We start from the raw sequence: 19,993 nt of genomic DNA on the forward strand, positions 1-19,993 counted from the left end.
AGACGAATAGAGTGACATTTTGGTGCTGAAATTGAACTGAAGCATCTTTGCTTAATCGATCTTGAGCTGTGGCCAAGGTCAAAAAAAAAAGAGTCGTCAAATTACATCGGCAGGGCCGTCGTCCGTCGTTCAAGATCGTGAGAATATTGGACTAGGTACGCGATCGCGGATCAATCTTCCATATAGAAAAGCCCATTCTCTGTGTGTAACAGATTCTCAGACTTCAGCTACCGCCTCACTGAACACCGAAGAGCAGTTAAAGGCATGGAGCCATGCTCAATTGCCGGTTTAGAACATTTGGTACCGGCTACCGGATGTCGTCATTTACCCTCGGTGTTACTCCATCGCCAGCCTACCAACAATATCCACAAAATTCAGTGGGACACGCCCGCGCGGGGGTGGATTCGGCGCGGGTAACACCACGTCCCTCGCACATCCGATTTGAGCGAATCCACGGACGTTTCGAGGATGAAGAAAGAGAGAGACTAGGGACAAGCCGCGGTGGAAACGCGCCTCTCCAGTCTCCACGGTTGGTCCCTGGAACCCGTTCGTTCCTCTTTCCGTCTCAAGGTTTTCTCCATTGCCGTTGGGACGTTACAATCGCGCATCTCGGCAAGTAGTGTAGGACGGCCTGGACGGGGGTGGCAACGGTTCCAAAGTCGTGCTAACTTCAGCTCTAGTCCAGTTGTGTGTTCAGGTCGGCCTGGCCGGCTGGATGTCGTTCAATTGAGTTCAAGAGAACTGAGCTGACCCTCCATTGCGTGCTTCTGTGCCTCTTACTGTGGAAGGGTTTTCCAAGTGCCAAGATGGGCCAATGTTAACTTGTCAAGCAACTGAAGCTAGCATGGGAGCATGGATCAGGAATATTGAGCCAAGAGATAATCGATTGTGTGATTTGGTTACCCCCCCCCCCCCAGTTATGGTGCCTGTCGCATGCGAACATGAGTCGGGGACGGATGGTGTGAGGGTGTCACTTGCAGTCTTGGAGAACGACGTGGGAGGACGTATCTCTATATATGTATGCTCGCGCTACTAAAGCGTTCATGTTGAACTCTCCTCAAGATCGTGCCGTCACCGCTTTGGCCTCTGCGAACTCACCCGGGTCCTCGTCCACGTGCCACCTGTGGCCCCGTCATATTTGTGCTGATCCAAACGCTATTCTTTCGGAAGACAGCGCAGCTGGGGGGCACGGAATCCACCTCGACAGCAATGGTATTTTCGAGGCTCTTCCCGAGCGAGAAGTCGGGCGGCGCCGACTCAACTGTCCGCGCCGACCCCGAGGCCAGCGACTCTGAGCCGTCCATTATCCACGATGGCGATCTCGCGTATACCAGGGTCAAGGGAGGCAATGGTTCCAAGCCGTCGTACCAGGAGGCTGTCGGTGCTCCTGTTGAAGCTGATTCGCCGTTGGGGTACCACGTCAATTGGGTAGCCATCATTTTCTTGAATATCAACATGATGGTTGGGACAGGTGTCTTTTCTACTCGTAAGTTAATCTGGGCTCTCTCTTGCTCGTGCGGCAAGGTGGTCAAGGTCAAACTCTGGCTTCTTGAGATATATTGGATACTGACATTATTCCGGTATAGCTGCTAGTATCCTCAATAGAACAGGATCAATTGGTCTCGCCTTAATGTACTGGGTGATTGGCTTCCTCATGGCCTCAGCCGGCTTCAGCGTCTATCTCGAATTAGCCAGTTACTTCCCCAACCGCAGCGGTTCGGAAGTCGTCTACTTGGAGCAGCAGTACCCTCGCCCCAAGCACTTCTTCCCCGTTGCTTTCGCGGTCCAGTCGGTGATTCTGTCGTTCAGCAGCAGTAATGCAGTCGGTGAGTGAAAGAGAACATCGACGCCAGAGCTGGAGGAAATCGCTAACACGTGTGGCAGTCCTGTCTCGATACCTGTGGAGAATGGCTGATATTACGCCCTCGGAATGGCAGATGCGAGGCGTCGCTATCGCAGCGTACACACTTGCCGTCATCTGCGTTCTCGCACACAACAGATACTCACTTTGGCTCGTAAACTTCATCGGCGTCCTTAAGCTTCTCACTCTTGTCTTGTCAGTATACCGCCCACCACGATCAAACTTTCCATCACGACTAACACTCCAATCCCCAGCATCTCCATCGCAGGCCTCGTAGTCCTAGGCGGCAACGTCAAACACATCCCCGACCCAAAGGCAAACTTCCGCAACGCCTTCGAAGGCACAACCAGCAACGGAAACGACCTCTCCAACGCCCTCGTCAGCATCATCTTCTCGTACGCGGGCTACTACAACGCCTTCAACATGACCAACGAGATCAAGAACCCGATCCCCACGCTCAAGAAGAACGGCATTATTTCGCTGTTGACGGTCGCCATTCTCTACATGCTCTGCAACATTGCCTACTTCGCCGCTGTACCGAAAGCCGAGTTCAAGGGTGCGAGCGAGATTGCTGCGGCGGTCTTTTTTTCAAAGTTATTTGGCGGGAGCAAGGCTGCTGCCAATGTGTTGAACTTCTTGGTCTTGTTGAGTGCTTTTGGGAATTTGTTGGCTGTGTTGATTGGATCTTCGCGTATGATTCGTGAGATTGGCCGGTTAGTATACTCTCTCCTTTTTCTGATGAAACTTTTACTGACTTGAGTACATAGACAAGGTGTTCTTCCCTTCACCAACTTTTGGGTCTCGACTAAACCATTTGGTACCCCCTTGGGTCCGTACATGTTGAAGTGGACAATGACCTTCATCATGATCGTTGCGCCCCCTGCTGGCGATGCTTTCTCCTTCGGTATGGGCCCCCCTGACAAGCGGTCCACTAATCCCCGCCACGAGCTCCCTCCACTAACATCAAACCTCAGTCGTCGAGTTGGCCAGCTACCCCAGCGCAATCTTTAACTTCGCCATGACCTTCGGCGTCTTCGTCCTTAGACGACGTCGCCAACGCTCCGGCATCAGCCGTTCCGAGTTCCGCGCCTGGGACTTTGTCGTTCTCTTCTTCCTCGCCATCCAGGTATTCGTCCTGGCGATGCCGTGGTGGCCGCCAAAAGGTGGTCCGTACGCGGGAAGCGTCAGCTTTTGGTACGCCACGTACTGCGTCGTGGGTATCGGCATGTGAGTCAACCGTTGTTCTTCAACTATGAATCCCAAGCATAAAGAAATCCGCTGACTTATTTTGCATTCTACCAGCATTCTTCTCTGCATTCTGTACTACGTCTTCTGGATGTACGTGCTCCCTCGCTGGTTGGGATACGAGATCCGCACGGAGATTGTTGAGGTCGATTCCAACGGCGCCAACACGCATCGACTGGTCAGAGTTCCCAAGGCCGAGGTTGCTGCGTGGGACGATGTGCATGACGAGGCGGGAAATTTGAGGCGGCGACACGTTACTACCGAGCTTGATTCTGGCAACTCGAACGAAAAGGGGATTTGAGCCTGTTTTTGGGACACAAGGACGTTTGGCTAGCCTAAGGATGGAAGAGCTTCTTGTCCAGGTTTGCTTAGGGTCTACCCAATACGGGTTTCAGTGGAAGGGAATGATGTTGGTGGTTGTGTAACATCGGTAGTTGTGGAGGGTTAATTCTTATATATCTTGCACTATCAAGCAGTGGACTACCTCTTATACGTGACCCGGTGCAGAGTCCGTCTGAATTTGGTCTGACTTTTGCACCAAGGGGGTTAGAGACTTATGATTCTCGGTGGTCTCACCTGTCTTGCCCAGAAGACGACCCGTACGACGACTAGTAGGCCAATATTGGGAAGCGGACACGGAAGGATCAAAGTAACTGTACGAGCCATAAAAATTGACCAGAGTTGAGGCTCACCATGGTCAAGAATAGGGCTCAAAGCAAGAATGACATAGTCTAAGACGAAGTCAGTGTCAAGCAGTAAAAAGGGCAAGGGGCACCTGGTGTCTGGTCATTAAAAGCCCTCCCAAGGTATAGGTAAAGTGGGCTTTCAAGATCAAAACGTAGCCGCTTCAAGTGTTGTGAATCGTGCACCTTCATTCCATCATTACTCGGCGTCTGAACGAACTAGAGTCTTCAGTGACCCCTGGTACTCAACGCTGAATATGGACTTCTGTCGTCCTCATGATACCTTTACTATCTCCAAACCCATGCCCGGTCTCCAGTATCAACTCTTCACTGCCCGACCTGTCGCCAAAGCTGTTCTTCTTTTGGTACACAGCAACTGCTGCCGGGGTATTATTTCCGCCTTTTATGGTCGTACGGTAGAACTCTGGGCTTGGTGAAAAGGGCCCGTCCTCGAGTTCATAGTCTGGTGCCCCTTGGCTCCCTTGTTCCCTGTAGCCCTGCCTTCGAGCGGTGCCCGTAGTGATGTTACTTGTTCTGCCGGATCGTCCGGTCGGGTATCGATTTTCGTAGAGATTATCGCTATTGTAATGACGGCTCGATGATATCTTGAGAGCGCGGCCGACGAGGGGCTTTAGCGCCGGTGCGCAGGCGGCAATGATGCCAACATTGAGTTGGAGACTGTACGAAGACACATTAGCTCTAGTTTGTTATTCGTCCGTGAACTTTGAGGAAACTTACAAGCCCCAGAACTGGATACTTTGGTAACTAAAAGCACCTGTCAGTAGTCTTTCTTACCAACCGTTACTCCGAGGGCTTACAAGGTTCCGTCTTTGCTGCTCGGTTGCGCAATCTGATAGATGGCTTTGATGATGCCCATAATAACAGCCCTGGCATGGATTAACCCTGGTACGCAGCCTAGGTGTAGACTGGGACAAGACTCACAAGTATCCCAGACTGAGTACGACGATCAGATACACCCGTGTGCGCAATTTCATCTGCAAGACCCAAATGATGGGGATAGGCAAGGATGCGAAACAAACGTCGGTAAAGATGTTGAACGCTGAGATTGAATTAGCTTTTCAAGCCATAGGAAAGGGTAAATATCTCGACTCACCAGTATTGACTAGCGCAAAGTTAACAAATAACTTGATGTTGTAACATTTTGGCTTGAGGCTCTTGTCCCAATATCCCTCCATTGGGCTGCAATACAAGAAGAAGCTGAGCCATGCCATGATTGTATAAAGCACTACGAACACTGACGACATGTTAGACAAATCTAGCTAGTCCACAGTATAGGGCTGGAAAGATACCATACCAATTAAAGCCCATAGTGATCTCGAGTACCACTTATTTTTACTTAGGCGTAGCAGGGATAGAGCGATTGAGATCTTGAGAAACGCCAGCGCAGCAATGGCGGATATAATCGATTGGAAGAAGCCGACCTTTGAGAAGAACACTTGATCTGGCTTGCTGATTGTGTCTTTGTGTCTGCCAAGTCCGTAAAATGCCTGAATAATGAAGATCACCATACCCCCCACCCAACGCACAGAGCTACTAAAGTCAGCATGGCCGCCCTCGTCCTGATATGATGGCAACTCGGTGTCCTGGATGGCGTACCGCGGACATGATCATCATGTAATCGTCAATGCCTATCGTCTTTACGATAGCGGCGCGGGTATACGTTCGGAGGACGACGAAGACGAGAGCGAGAGCGTGGAATGTCCCCGTCACAGCTAGGATCATAGCCGTATTGCTTTCCTTGGCACGTTCCGGGTCGACGGCCGATGTGCTGGACGTCGAAGACATTGCGGCGGATGGCGCGGCTGCGTGGCGTCAAACAGACGCACAGATGATGGAAGGAGAGTCGAAGAAAGCCACAAAGGTTCAGGAGAGTGGACACATTGAGCAGCGAGGGGATCTGCGGATTCTTTTAAGCATCTTGCCGTTCCCATCTAGTACCGCAGATTGGGGGCTCATAATCCGTTCTGTAGGAGAAAAAGGAATTACCTTAGATAGATGAAACCCGATCCACGGGGGCCACACTGCAGTAACCACGCACGCGGTACGAACGGGGCTGTCGGAAGGGATACAAGCACAGGAGATCACGCAACGGGTATAGTAAGAAGAGTCATCATTGGGTGACGGAATTGGACTCCGTTCAAAGAGGAAGTCTTCGTTCTGCCACGAAGCCACTCCAGTCTGCCTCGGGAAGGTGATACACTGTGCCCTTCTAGACTGCGTTCCAGAGCAGGGAGCCTATCAGCCCATTCGGCCTAGAATTTGGCACCGAGTCCGCGAGGTGTTCGCAACCTTGACTCTTTTCTTCGAGAATTGTGTACCGGAGTTTTCCTTGTAGAGAAGTGGATCGACGGATTTAATGTGCTGCACAGTCTGCACCTGCAGGATCGCCTAAGCAGGTGATGGGCAGGATGTAGAATGAGAAGAGTGTGAAGGATCTCCCGGGGGCCACATGGATGCCTCCCACATTACGTGCCACCTTGTCGCAGTGCCGCCAAGCGTCTCTAGGTGCTTGTATGCAGCAGCAAACAATGCAGTGCTGCGGTAAGTTTTACCCCTAAGTTGTCAAGATGAAAGATGATCGATACAATGAAGCATGTTAACACAAAAGTCTTCAGCAATTTTCCCGAAATTGCTAGTTGGTGAGGAGCGGCGTCAAGGAGCGATATTGATCCTGCCATCCCAATCGGGCAGCAGCAATTCGTAAGTCCTCCAAGCCACCCTGCAAAAGTGTATCGCGCTGTCGGCGCGGAAGAAAAGAGGGGAGAATACTGGGTTTCGGCGTCGGCCATCGAACCGAAGAGAGAATCTTTGCATGATCCCCGGCTGAAGAACCTGGCGGCACAGAAAAAAGAAAGAAATAAACACCAGGTTATTGTTGTTGGCGGCATCGGGTGGGAGGCATGGAGGGTGTCACCGACCCATGAAAGGATCTAGTGGCCTGCCAGTCGGAAGACATGGCATGCATGCCAAGATTAAAACGGGACAGTGGAAACAACATAAAGATTTTGAACAAACCACCATACGATCTATCCGGATCGGCTGGTCGCCCTCGACATGGGAAGCGGAACGCTGTGGAGTCGGACGACGGCCGACCAGCTGGACACACTGTCTGTTGCAATTTACTGTTGCATGCGGGCAGTTGGGATGAACATGTTGTTGTCCGAGCCTTTTTTTGACTTTAAGCTTATGGAGCTCTAAGACTAAGAGGGTGTATAATGCCGCACAGATTTGGCCCACGGAACAAGGTGATTACAGTTCACCTTAGTCCACGTACTAAGTTATTGGCTCATTATCATCGTAAACCCATACTGGGACAACGAATCTTATCGTCAACTTGCCGTCTTCCCGATGCCAGTTGCCGTTTAATATCCGCCACTTTGAATCTGTGGCGAGTTAGCGACCAACGGCAACGCATATCCCCTGTCACCCGTCCACCGGCCGGCTCCGTGCCACCGCGCTTGGCCTAAAGAAGGTTACATTCTTCATCCCAGCATCGTGGGCCCCGGATCTGGGCTATCGAGTCTTGGACTTCTCCAATTCCTGGTTGCCCTATCCACAGCATAAAAACCGTTCGATTAGTGACCCCCCTTCATAATTCATTCCAATGATGGTTTCTCCCCGGCAATGGATACAATGCTTCCCGCCAAAAACGGCGGCGTTGTTGGATTATTCCCGCTGCCCAGTGCGGTTACCATCTCCGTCCCGCGGATCCGAAGCCCTGCAGGCCATGGCCGGAGGCACTAGTGCAGAACAACGGGATCTTTAATTTATTCCCAACGTCGGACATGCATCTGTCTATATAGCTAACGAGATCTGTCCGGTGGTTTATTCTCTTGTGACTGTTCCGGACCGTCCTGTCCGCTCCCACTTCCCACTTGACCTTGCGCACCTCGGGTTCCTTGCTGGCGAAGTCTTGTCCAGTTCCCTTCGACTGTTGACGTGCCTTGGACCACATCTTTCCCCCAATTCCTTGCTTGCGCACGCGACTACCCTGCAGTCTGCGTGTTCCATCTTGAACAAGCAAGAAACTTCCAGCAATGCTTCCCATCACCATCACGGCTGCGGCCGTTGGCATGCTGGTTGCGCCAGTCATTGCCTCGCCCATTGAGACTCACGATGTTCTCGCCGAACTCCAGGATCGGGCCATGAGTGCCTTGTCCGCGTCAAGCGCGGGCAACAAGCGCAGTAGCTGCAATATCTTCAATGCTCGCTACCGTCGGGACTGGTTCGTCGCTCCCCCACCATTGCAACGCAGCTCTCGAGTTAGGAGCTGACCCGCCTTCAAGGGAGGCATTCTCTTCGCAGGAGAGGAAAGACTACATCAGTGCCGTCCAGTGCCTGTTGACATCGCCTTCCAAGTCCGATCCCGAGTTCGCCCCAGGTGCTCGCAATCGTTACGATGACTTTGTTGCCGTGCACATCAACCAGACAACCAAGATTCACGGAACTGTTAGTAGAATCCACACTTACTACCAATCGAGGTACGATCTAATGACATTTCAGGGCAACTTCTTGACATGGCACCGCTACTTCGTCTGGGCATATGAAGAGGCTTTGCGAAACGAATGCGGCTACAAGGGCTCCCAGCCCGTAAGTGGATTCCATTACTATCGACGGGAGATCTTGAAACGGATCTGACAATTACTATACAGTACTGGAACTGGTTGAAGTACCAGGACGATCTCCGGAAATCCCCTGTCTTTGATGGCAGCGATACCAGCTTGAGCGGCGACGGCTCCTTTCTCCAGCACAACGGCAGCGTCAGCGGTGCAGGTGCCATTGTCCTGCCTTCTGGTGATGGTGGTGGCTGTGTCACGAGCGGTCCTTTCAAGAAGTAAGCTTTCCTCGTAGATCTCTGTAGTCTTTACTTGGTCGACTGCTAACATCCATCTAGCATGACCGTCAACCTTGGTCCAGTCAACCCCGGCATGGATGGTCTCGAGGCCAGCCCGACCGGCAAGCTTGGCTACAACCCTCGCTGCCTTAGTCGCGATCTGAGCAACTACACGGCCTCAACCTGGTTCACGAACGAGAACATGCTCAACATCACGGTCGGCGCAGCCTCCAAGAGCATCGAGCTCTTCCAGAACGAGCTTCAGGGCCGTTTCTCCGACGGTTTTCTCGGAATGCACGCATCTGGCCACTTCTCTGTCAACGGTGAAGCTAGCGACCTGTACTCCTCCGTCGTCGACCCCAGCTTCTTCCTGCACCATGCTATGGTGGACCGGGTATATTGGTTGTGGCAGGCGCTCCATCTGTGGGACGCTGTCAACATTGCTGGTACGATTACCATCAACAACAGGCCGGCTAGCAGAGACGCTTTGAAGACTGATATTCTTGATCTTGGCGTCAATGCTGAAAACCGCACTATCGACGAGGTCTTGAACACTATTGGCGGCTCCCCTCTTTGCTACGTCTACGCATAAGCATAGGGGCCATACACGTTTGAAGGTTGGACTGCATGTGCTCAAAAGATGTCCGCAAGTACCATGATAATAGCCAGAAAAGGCCCAGTGCATTGCCAGCCAGGACCATTGTACATACGAGGCTCTTCTGTGTAATAATTACACCATCGATTTAAAAGCAAATGGGGAACTGGCCGCCGTAGCGTTGTAATTATCGAATAAGCCTCGATCGAGACTCTGAAGAGACGTCTCACTTGAGCATGACGTCTCAACTAGATACATGGGCAATACTGTACAATTTCGATGAGTCGAGTAGATATTACGTTTCTTTGGTATGGACTCTGGCTCTCAGATCGGAGTGTGGAAGCCGCTAGTGATATTGCGGGTGGAGTCTCGACATGGCCTAGCCCTCACTGATCCACGCACAACTCACGATGCGGCATCTTCAACCTCCAGTCGCCCATAACAATCACACACCTTCAATAGCCTGCCCGGCTAGCTCAATCGGTAGAGCGTGAGACTCTTAATCTCAAGGTTGTGGGTTCGACCCGTAAGTCTATTTGAAACTCCTGGAACCATTCCAAGCTCAACATCTAACGTCTCACAGCCATGTCGGGCTCAATTCCCGTCAGCGATTGACAAAAATCATTCTTTTTGATCTTTTCCTATCTCAAGTTTCCTCTCTGTCCGTACTGACGGCAGTTTGCTGATGCCATTATATATCTATGTATATCTAAGGATACTTCTACAGATAGCTCATTTCAACTTTTGCTCGCCTGCTCATATTGACGGAGTGCGCTGTCCTTTAGAAGCCGGTTCATGGCACTTCTTTGCATACAAACACTGACATCAAAGTCACCAGTGTCGGCAACATCCATGATCTGAACCAAGCCATCAATCTTTGGCATGACGCCCTGGACGTACCGAGCCGACTCGTCCGTGCCAAGGAAATCAAGCTCGTAGGTTTTGGCTCTCACCCAGGATGTCACGAGTGTATGGTACGTTCCCAAAAAGCCTTGCCATAGACGCTGAGGGCTGACCTCGTGTGCAGCGTCATGAATATAAGCTGCCACTGCGTCTGGCGTGAAGCGAGACGTCATCTGCCTGATAGCGCCGGCGATGGGCCCAAGCTGGGTTGAGCTAGCTTCGTTGACGGTTTCCTCAACGTATCCTAAGAGAAGAGGCGATCCAACAAAGGTTTCCGGTAGGGGTGGATCGACGCGGTTTCGAAGACCCAAGGTGATGTTCAGATACGCTTGTCCAAGTTTTCCTTCATGGCCGCGCGCACGGTTCATCAGAGTCCAGATATGGGCCAGGACTGCATCAAGCCTAGATATTCGGAGTGATTTGATGTCGTCTGGCAAGCTATCTTGTGCAGCTTCTTTCATCCGCATCAACTCGGCTGCAGCGAAACGTATTTGAACGTGGTCGACTGGCACACTCATGTCCCAAGTTGGCCACGGGGGATATGTTGACGGACTTAGCTCGATCGTTTCCGGTTCGTCCGGCGATGGCATGGTGGCCAGTGAAGCTGGTCTGACAGCGCGAGGATATCCTGGTGCGTCTTCTGCCCACCAGTCGAACCGGTGCATAGGCAGTGCCCGAGCCTTTGCAACTATTGCTGCGTCCGGGGGACCTCCCGGTGTGAGCCCCGCAACCTGGTCGAGTTGAGCCGGATCAAAGACAGGTTTGAATAGTCCTAAATCATCGGACGCGGCAATATTACCGAGTAGAAGCTTCGACCTTGTTGCCCAAAAGTACATAAAACTCATCAAACACACAGCATCTGCTAGCGGATGCGAGATCATGGCGCTGATCCCGAAGCCTCCGCACTTGAAGGACGTCAGCTGAACAGCCATGACAGGCAGCCCTTCGATAGCATTTAGAGACATGAGCGCAATCTTGGTTTTTGGCAAGAAATCGCTTTGCTGAAAGCTCGAGGCGTTCCACTCTTTCAGATTCGTCGATCTCTCGGCCCGGCTGGGAACTACATCGCTGAGCTTCGAGTCGTGCGTGGCGATGGATAGCTCAATCCCCGGATCTTCGGTCGAGCCATACGCAACGACTAGCCGGCCAAGGTGTCGCGGGACTGCATCATCCTGAACCTGCTCAGGTGTAGCCCATTGGAGTTGGCCTGCAAAGTGCGGGTAATTGTCTAGCGTTTGACTCAATGCGTGGCCGAGGGTCTCGAACAACTCGGTGTGTGAGAATTGTAATGCTTTTGGCTTGTCGTAAAGCCATATCGCAGCTGTGGGTGTGAAACGAGCGACTGTCGAATCAAGTATTGAGAGCTTGGAGACGAGGGAGTTCGTGGGAGGTGAGTTGGGGAATATTCTCCGGGTTGCGTCGATGCTGCAACGTTGTGCAGCGCTTGTGGTTGCTGACATTGCTTATTAATTTCGTTGGCAATTGCTGTGAGAGGCTTCGAATGATGCAAATGTCTCACTGTGACATGATGTGAGCTCTAAACAAGGTGCAAAGCAAGCCTACGGACAAGATGCTGCTTGTTTAATAGGTCCAAGTCTTCAACACGCACAGACAAGACGCTAGAGCCGGGGGACGACATGGGTGTCCCCGTTCGAGGTTCGGCGAGCAGTTGATCTGGGTCCGGTATGATTCATTCTGCATCATGCCTGAAGTCGACTAGCTCACCACTTGTTGATTGGGCGTTGAGTCTGATATGGCGCGCGGGAGGGCCCTAACCCCTGTTGATCTCGCTGCAACATGACCAACGAAGAGTTCTGTCGTCTAAGCGAGCTTCTCGTTGATGCATGTCAGATCACGAGTTCCCGTTCAAGCTGCTGTGCCTCATGTAGAGCTTTTTGATAATGAGCTGGGGAGAGGGGAGTACTTGTTGTTATCTTTGCTACTACTAGATATGTGCTTGCCTCTCCATATTCGCTGGATCAGAGAGGTGAGGATCAAGGATGGCTTGGGTGGAAGGCGGCAGAAATGCAAGTCCATCGAGTTTGCACCAGCCTAGCTATGCTTGATAGTGGCGATGTGCTCGAATGTAGGTTACAATAGGATCAGGTGCTTGATTGGTGAAATCCTGCGCGAGCTGTGCTCGAGGATGGGCTGAAATGTGAGAGCTATTTCCAGTTTTTTGGGTGGTATCAAAAATATCACTAGAATGATGCACATGCTTGACGGGCTGGCCATCTACCAATACTACCAATGGGGACTTCTAGCACAAACATTTTGGCTGTGAAACAAAAAATCCAAGGTACAATCAGCAATGAAGGAGAAAAGTCCTTACACGCGAGGCATGATCAGATGGTCTGGCTTGATGTGCTGCAAAGTCAGCATTCCCATACCGGTCTACGCTCGCAGAAGATCACGTCTTCTCTAAAGGAGAGTGTTGCCTAGTGACTTGTCAAACCCTACACGTACCTTGCCAGGTTCAAAAGCTCATTGGAAACGTAGACGCTGAAACAACCGCAAAGAGTGGTTCAGCGGCTGCACACAAAAAAGACAAAACCAGTCAGATGCCTTGTGAGGGAAGAAGACGGGCCAGCAATTGTGTATGCTATCATTGGAGCGAGCGACTAGATACTGCCGATATCGCATGGGCTGTGTTCCTGGCACTCATCAGTGGTGGCTGAGTACGGCACAGAGACTAGAGCTCCTGAATATCTAGGTTGCCGAGACATCAGCTATCATATTACGCGCCCAACTCGAACAAAGGGAAAGAACAGAATGATCGTGGGAAGGACATGCACGCGGTGAGAGTGACACACGTAGTTTCTCAATGCAACCCCATGCCAAGCTAAATATACGTGACGTGTTCGTCAAACGTCTTCACCTATCGGATCAGTCACCCTATGCAAAGAATCCTACTACTTCCCTTCGCTGCATACATGCTCCCAGATTGACGGCTATCTGGCCTGCGGCACCGAAGAAGACTGATGGAAGTAAGCACAAGTCTGCATGTTTGCATGAAGCACTTCTTGAGGTGACATAAGCGAGGGTGGTCAGTAATCAGTGGTTCGGAACGATATTACCACCTTGACCTGCAGCAGTTCTTCCCAATCAGGAAACCTACCCTGCCCATCTATTTAGGGCCGAGCCGACTGGAGTCAACCGTGAATGCTTGCTCTGGCCGTCCCCGCACTCCAAGCCATCATAGCGGTACCTAGAAGCGCTCTTAGTGGATGCCACGTCTCGTGCGATAGATGCATACGTGCGGCGGGAAGGCTGGGGGCCCTTCCATTCATGCTATCCGAATCCTTCAAGTCGTAGCTCGCTCTTCTCGGACCAGAATGCTGTGCTCGCATTCCCCAACTTCCCCACCAAGACCAAAGACAGTCTCTGGTAGATGCAGACACATGTCGCCCAGCCACAACCTGTAATATGCACTCAACTTTGATCCGACAGGACCTGGTGGGGAAGCCTAACTTGTGCGTCATTCATAGGGCTGATGCTGTGGTACAGAGATGATACAAGGTCGGTGGGCAGTGCTGGTAAGATGGCACTGCCCTGACGTCGGGCGTGATACAGACTGGGGGTTTATCTGAAGATCTTGACTATTTGCCTATTCTCAAGAATCAGAACGCAGTCACAATTTGTATATATCGGAGGCAGTCGCTTCTCGAAAATCAAAATGGATTCCCAATACTCCTCACCACACGATACATCTCAGACATCTTCTTTTCTTCTGTTCTCTCCATTTTCCTCTTCTACTCCTTTTCCTTTTCCCATTTCAAACCTCAAACCTTTCCTCTCGACCTCATACTCAGTGTAAACTATTAATACCTCATTTTTTATACCTATTATTAATAATGCCGATGCTCACTTCTATCCGCAGCCGCTCAGGTTCTCCTCCGGCCATGTCCAGCCCTGAGCTTAACAGCCGTCCTTCATTCTCCATACAATCACTTGAGATTGACAGCATTCAGTTTCCGCGCTCTTGGGAAGCGGCATGGAATGCATCAGGCCAGAGCAACTTTGAGCGCGCGCAAGCGTTTCTGTTCTTCTACCGCGGAGATGATGCCTCCATCAACAGCGAGCTCCGGTCCATCGCAGCAAATCCTAAGCACCAAGATGTTGCCTCTCTTGCGTCTTCAGTCCAAAAGCATGTCTTTGGCAGCCGTCATTCGACCTTCAACACGACCTCGCTTTTGCAATGGATGCGCTTTGTGCTCATCAAGAGCCAAGTTCTTACCTCCACCAAGACGAACGGAGTTCGCGATTTCTTCTTTGATCCATCGGTGGCTCGTAACCTACCTCAACTCCCTCAAGACCCGGTTGTCTATCAATATCCAGCAGCTCCTCTCAAAGTCATGATAATCGGCGGAGGTCCTACAGGCCTAGCTTCAGCGATTGCTCTCGCCGAGAAGGCCGGACCCAGGATTGAGGTTCATCTCTACGAAGGCAGATGGATTCAGCAGCCGGGTAGCTCTTTCGTCAGCTACCCACCAGGGGCTCGTCGTCGCGACCAGGTAGTCACGCTCCAAGACACCGTGACAGACTTGATGAGCGATAGAACGAAACAGGCTGTCTTTGGTGGAAATCCCGAACGTGTTTGGCCTGGTTCCAGCAATCTTCAGATACGCAAGCTCGAAGACGGTCTCTTACGACGGGCTCAAGATAGCCAGTTCCGCGACCTCATCTTCCTACACGCGTCGCAGGTCAGACAGGACAATATTTCCGAGTACGGCGACTTTCACCTGATGCTTGGTGCTGACGGCGCCGGCTCATGGCTCCGCAGTGCTTATTTTCCTGGACAGGAACAAGAAGTTGGAAAGAGCTATGCCTTAGGGGTTGCTTTTGATCGGCCTCATGGCCTTCCGTTCTCGCAGCCCATCAACATCTTCCTCACCATGGGCCAAACTCGTTACCTTCTCAATGCCAGCGACTTCGATGGTACAGGATATCTCAACATGCAGTTGACCGAGACTGAATGGCACCAGATGGTCTCAGTCGATGGCCATCCCTGCACATTCGGTCGACCAAGCTGCTTGAAGATCAACGACTGCCTGCCCGATGGGTTCGAGGAGAACCAGGTCTTTGCGCCATCTCAGCAACCTGAGAGCCCGCTATGGAAGGCGATTCTCGATGGTCTGGAGCTTTACGGTTTCAAGCAGTGCGAGGTGAAAAACATCGTTCGCATCCCCATTGTGGTACGCAGGATCAACAAAGCCGTCGAGCAGGTTCCTCAGTGCGACTCTACAGCCCTGCGTAGACCCCATGGTCTTGTTGCCTTGGCAGGAGATGCTGCAATGACAGTGCACTTCTGGCCTGGGAGAGGTGCGAACTCTGGCATGAAGGCAGGCATTGCATGGGCCGATGAAGTTGCTCGCGCTCTCTTCCATGGCCAATTTGTCGGCCTTCAGACTTCTTCGCTGGGGATGTACCACGACTTTCTGCAAAAGCTCCAAGAGCGCGAGCACGGCGGTCGCAGCTTGCCCATAGTCAAGCAAACAGGCGACCCTGACATGATGGCCTGGCTGATGCGCAACGCTCGACTTATCCCGCAGCACGTGGCGATGGAGTGGCTCGTCGGTCAGATGCGTCGCGACGGTGTCCGCATCCAGAGGCGTGCCGACTGGGCTTTTGAGCAGGTCAACAACCTCGAACCGCGACTTCGTGAGATCCTCGAGAAGATGGATGCCGTTACCATTCAGGAGATGGCCGCCACGTTTCCCTGGCCCACACGGGAGATGGCTGGGGCTGAAGTGCTTCCCGAGAGGTCTGTGGTCGACGCGTGCTTGAACGGTCATAAGCCGACAGAGGTTTCGAAGGTTGAAAAGCAAGCAAAATCGAAAAAGCAAGATAAGAAGAAGAAGAGTGCAGAAACCTCCGTTTCCGCCTCTGATATTTCACCGGCATTCCTGGCTAGCCTGGCGACTCATAATAAGCCAGCTCAGCGGTCTTCTTGGCGTTCGTTCACCTTCAGCAGAACGCCTCAGGCTGTCCAGTCGTAGTTTTCTTACATGATAGTGAATTTACGAAAGGCTCAAAAGAATGAAACTTGTTGGCGGTGGCTGCTGTTGGTCTTGAGTCATACGGCAGGAATGGGATGAATTTACACGCGTATCAAAATCTGGAACTCTAAGAGGGAATTTGGCTGGCGTTTGGAAATGAAGAGTTGGATTGTGCTTAGCATCGCATTGGAGTTCAGTGGAGTCGCCCTACTTGAAATTTAGGGATAAGAATAATGGGTTTAGCCTTTAAAATATTCACCGCTTTTTGTAACTTGTTCTAATTGATGATATCTTTAGTGCAACTCATAAGTTGCGTGTCAGTATCGAGCGGTGCAAGTTTTGTCTTGGCCCCCCTTCGAAACACAGCCTTCTCTAAGAACGAAGATAGGTTCCGCCTTGATTGTGCAGTTGGTCGTTCAGTTTGCTTCTCTCAAGACCCAAAGTGCAAGTCCACGCCAACACAAGGCAGACTTACCACGCCAAACCTATCCAACCACTCGCCGCAGCAGGCCAACCAATATGCGGCCAGCCCCAATATCTTGAATTGCGGCGGTGCTGTTGGAGGAGGCCTGGCGCCAAACCATGTGCCACAGGATCGGTTTCTCTAATTCGCTGACGGCAATGCAGTGCAACCAACCCGTACGCCTTGAAGCCCTCAAGGCTGCGTGACTTCACCGCGTGAATAGCTTTATTTAAATCGAGCCATTTGGCATTCTAAGGACCATTGATTGAATTTGAGGTCACGCACGAGTTTTTCCTGATCGCGCCTAACGGAACTCGGTGAGTGTTCGACATGTCCAACGCAGACAGCAAAGGACCGCTATCGCTAGAGGAAAGATGGCAGATGTGCAAAAGTCTGGATGACCACAAGGCCTCCCTCATTGAGGTATTTTCGTACTCCCTATCTGGATCATCCATGATTTGACGAGTAGCTGACCGACTCACTTAGGACTTGTTTTCTCACATTGCAGAGCTTTCCGACAAGCTCTCCGAGGTTAAGATGGAGCTCAAGGAGAAGAAGATGCTGGTACGGTCTTTGTTTGATACCGATGATAAGAGCAAAGATCAGATCGAAAAGCTGCAAAATGAGAAAGTACGTTGTGCAACCCGCTTCAACAGGTGGGAAGGCGCTGACCTAGCTAGGACAAACATTGTTTTGCGATGGTCCTCGTTGACGGCGATTGTATGCCAGTAAGTTTGAACTATCTAGCCTTCTTGCATCCCATCAACCTATATCTCAGTTTTGTGACAACTTTGCGAATAATTAGTTTCTGGGTGATCTCATCGAGCAAGGACTTGAGGGAGGCAAGAAAGCTGCAAGCCTTTTACGCCTCGCCGTTTTTGAAGAGCTAAAAGCGGTTGACCCCTGTCTTCCACACCACCTGCAACTTGCCGTCCGCGTCTACGCCAACTTGAAGGGTCTGGCCAAGACTTACACCGAAATGGGAATTATCCCAGATCCGAGCGTTTTGGATGATTTCGTCCGAGGCTTCAACATGTGGAACGCAATGTGCGACTTTGTTGATGCGGGTAATGGCAAAGAGTGTACGGATGAAAAATTGAAGGGTGAGTTAACTCAAAAAGGCATTCAAAGGGCGGCAACTAAAGGCCTCCAGCAAACTTCGAGTCCAGTGTGTCGGATGTTCACTGTCGACACGTTTTGTTTGGTGGCTCGGCAGACAGTGGTTACGCTCGCCTGTTGGGATCGCATCTTGATAACGATGAGATTCGCAAGAAGATTGTACTTCTTGAGGGACCCCCATTTGCGCAGGAGCTAGCCGAGATCAAAGACCAGTTCCGCGTTGCTTCTTTCAAGAGGGTATTCAGGCGTCAGAAACTATTCAACAACATCAAGCGCAAGGTTTCATACAATATCACACCACCATCAACCCCCTCGCCCAACTATGCGTCAGCCGCTGCAAGAGCTCCATCAGCTTTTGTTGGAGACCTGTCAGTACGACAGCAAATCACAGTTGACTCCAGGATGACTTTGCCCACCTTGGGGCAGGTGCTTCAGAACAAGGCTGGACAACGAGTTGATCCGCCACTCGATTTTACCCATCAGGAATTCATCCTGATGAAGAACCGCAAGCTATGCAATAGCTTTCATCTTTTGGGCAGATGCCCATATAGGGATTCTTACGGGAAGTGTTCACACGAGCACCGAGGCAGGTTAAGCCCAAAAGAGTTGCAAGTTCTCTGGGCTGTCGCTCGTCAGTCTCACTGCCATACAGGCCTCAGCTGTACCGATCCAAATTGCGTCTTTGGCCATCAGTGCCCTCGAGAGAGTTGCAATGGGGCGAGCTGCCGCCTGAGATTCCCGCTAGAGTTGCATAACATTGACAAAAGACCTACTCGATGAGACTCAAGAGATGTGAGAGAACGCAAGACTGGCGCCACCGTAAATCTTCGATTGCTCTGGGCTAAGTGCACACAAGTTCTGAGCGGAATTCGTCAATGAACAAGTTACAAGGACAAGGAGATCAAGTTATGGGTACGTTTAGATGGATCACGGATTCTATCAAAATGTCTAGGGGTGTAATTTCTGAAATAAACTCTCTGCTGCACTCGAATCCAACGTAAAGCAAACTCCAAATCTACATTAAGTCTGTGACAGGGCCGATCAGAGCTTCTTTACCATTATGTTATCAGTTTGGATCACTGATCCAATAGCAAAGTCATGGGTACCGCATTCCTCATACCCCCATTTCCCGTACGCCTTTTGCGCCCGGAGGTTCTCTTCCCAAACGCCCAACCAAATGTGCTTAAACCCTTGTTCCCTAGCCATGTACTCTAGTCTGTCTGCCAAAAGTTTTGCAGCGCCTGTGCCTTGAGCCTTCGGGTACATGTAAATCCTCTGCAGCTCAATAGTACCGTCGAGATCTGAAATACATGGCTCTGATGAGCCTCGGGTGAGCATGGCGAAACCCAGAATGTCTCCAGTAGGATCGACAGCGAGTATCGTGTCTTTGTTGGGGTCGTCGAGATCTTGTGTGATGGCTTCGAGGCTGTACGACTCCTCTAGAAACGCTTGGAGCTCATGCGGCTCGACTGAATGGCCGAATGTGACCGTGAAGACATGGGTTGCGAGTTCTGATATTGCTGTGGCGTCATCAAGAGATGCTGGCTTAAGTGTGGCCGTCATGAGAACACTTTCTTTAACATCGGAGAACTTTGCCATGGTTGATGTCGTCGAAGTTGAGAACAGATTGTAGTGATTCGGGATTTGCGTGGCGCCACGTGGCGTGCGTTTCTGCTGCAACTGATTGCCGACAACTGTGGCAGATCTGATCGGACGGTTCGGATTACTTCTTATGCAACCCAGTGATCTGGTTCTGATGCCCTTTTGTACGATTCCAAAATATCGCAGACCTGCCGTCATCTTCATTTGACCCTAGCCATATGACTTTCCCAAAATCGATGCTTCTGGAAGACACGTCGCTAAAACGCTAATTTTCCACTGGCAGGGCGCGTCGAGCCGCGTCGGCTGTGTTCCTTTGTCTTTGACCGGCTATTGAAGGAAAGTCTCGCCTTTATTAGGGCGCCTTATTGTCAAAGCAACAGGTTCAGATGCAAGCTGATTGGTTGCGTTCGTTCAGACGTCTCCATCTTGCCCACGCCCTTGGCACGACACCGGCCATAGCCCACGGCCGAAATCTACATTCTATCTATTTCAATTACATGGAGAGAACGTGATGTCCGGGACTATTCTTGAAAGAAAATTTTTCAGATTAAACCTCTCACGATTTTTGTCCCAGTTCATGTAGCAGCGCAAAAAATGCAAGAGCTAAATCTACTTCCGCACGTCGATTGTCCTGCCTTTATCATGACTCAGTCTGCAACACTCAGGTC

At 51.2% G+C, this 19,993-nt stretch overlaps 7 protein-coding genes and 1 non-coding gene across 8 annotated transcripts; 5 read left to right on the plus strand and 3 right to left on the minus strand.

Moving 5' to 3' along the window:
• Positions 1-1,209: 1,209 nt before the first annotated feature.
• On the plus strand, positions 1,210-3,407 carry N0V96_003058 (uncharacterized protein; the record flags this gene model as incomplete). The annotated part of the gene is made up of 7 exons (XM_053189785.2): positions 1,210-1,486; positions 1,587-1,826; positions 1,885-2,056; positions 2,116-2,574; positions 2,629-2,765; positions 2,836-3,088; positions 3,164-3,407. 7 exons carry the CDS (start codon positions 1,210-1,212, stop codon positions 3,405-3,407), a joined length of 1,782 nt encoding a protein of 593 aa, XP_053052708.2.
• Positions 3,408-4,523: 1,116 nt separating this feature from the next.
• N0V96_003059 (uncharacterized protein) lies at positions 4,524-5,595 on the minus strand (the record flags this gene model as incomplete). Its single annotated transcript, XM_065756723.1, has 2 exons — positions 4,524-4,538; positions 5,407-5,595. 2 exons carry the CDS (start codon positions 5,593-5,595, stop codon positions 4,524-4,526), a joined length of 204 nt encoding a protein of 67 aa, XP_065614490.1.
• Positions 5,596-7,847: 2,252 nt separating this feature from the next.
• N0V96_003060 (uncharacterized protein) lies at positions 7,848-9,236 on the plus strand (the record flags this gene model as incomplete). The annotated part of the gene is made up of 5 exons (XM_053189783.1): positions 7,848-8,035; positions 8,097-8,259; positions 8,314-8,400; positions 8,463-8,644; positions 8,705-9,236. The coding sequence occupies 5 exons, from the start codon at positions 7,848-7,850 to the stop codon at positions 9,234-9,236; spliced, it is 1,152 nt and encodes a 383-aa protein (XP_053052706.1).
• Positions 9,237-9,708: 472 nt separating this feature from the next.
• On the plus strand, positions 9,709-9,773 carry N0V96_003061. The gene has a single exon. It is a non-coding gene; the product is annotated as a tRNA-Lys (tRNA).
• Positions 9,774-9,976: 203 nt separating this feature from the next.
• Positions 9,977-11,602, minus strand: N0V96_003062 (uncharacterized protein; the record flags this gene model as incomplete). The annotated part of the gene is made up of 1 exon (XM_053189782.2): positions 9,977-11,602. One exon carries the CDS (start codon positions 11,600-11,602, stop codon positions 9,977-9,979), a length of 1,626 nt encoding a protein of 541 aa, XP_053052705.2.
• Positions 11,603-14,002: 2,400 nt separating this feature from the next.
• N0V96_003063 (uncharacterized protein) lies at positions 14,003-16,141 on the plus strand (the record flags this gene model as incomplete). The annotated part of the gene is made up of 1 exon (XM_053189781.2): positions 14,003-16,141. One exon carries the CDS (start codon positions 14,003-14,005, stop codon positions 16,139-16,141), a length of 2,139 nt encoding a protein of 712 aa, XP_053052704.2.
• A 793-nt stretch (positions 16,142-16,934) lies between these two features.
• On the plus strand, positions 16,935-18,456 carry N0V96_003064 (uncharacterized protein; the record flags this gene model as incomplete). The annotated part of the gene is made up of 5 exons (XM_065756724.1): positions 16,935-17,027; positions 17,091-17,234; positions 17,410-17,707; positions 17,758-18,149; positions 18,376-18,456. 5 exons carry the CDS (start codon positions 16,935-16,937, stop codon positions 18,454-18,456), a joined length of 1,008 nt encoding a protein of 335 aa, XP_065614491.1.
• Positions 18,457-18,764: 308 nt separating this feature from the next.
• Positions 18,765-19,322, minus strand: N0V96_003065 (uncharacterized protein; the record flags this gene model as incomplete). Its single annotated transcript, XM_053189779.1, has 1 exon — positions 18,765-19,322. One exon carries the CDS (start codon positions 19,320-19,322, stop codon positions 18,765-18,767), a length of 558 nt encoding a protein of 185 aa, XP_053052702.1.
• Between the last annotated feature and the right edge of the window lie 671 nt (positions 19,323-19,993).

The sequence above is a fragment of the Colletotrichum fioriniae genome (assembly GCF_027942845.1).
Source record: "Colletotrichum fioriniae strain IMI 355084 chromosome Unknown scaffold_3, whole genome shotgun sequence".
NCBI classification, from domain to species: Eukaryota; Fungi; Ascomycota; class Sordariomycetes; order Glomerellales; family Glomerellaceae; genus Colletotrichum; species Colletotrichum fioriniae.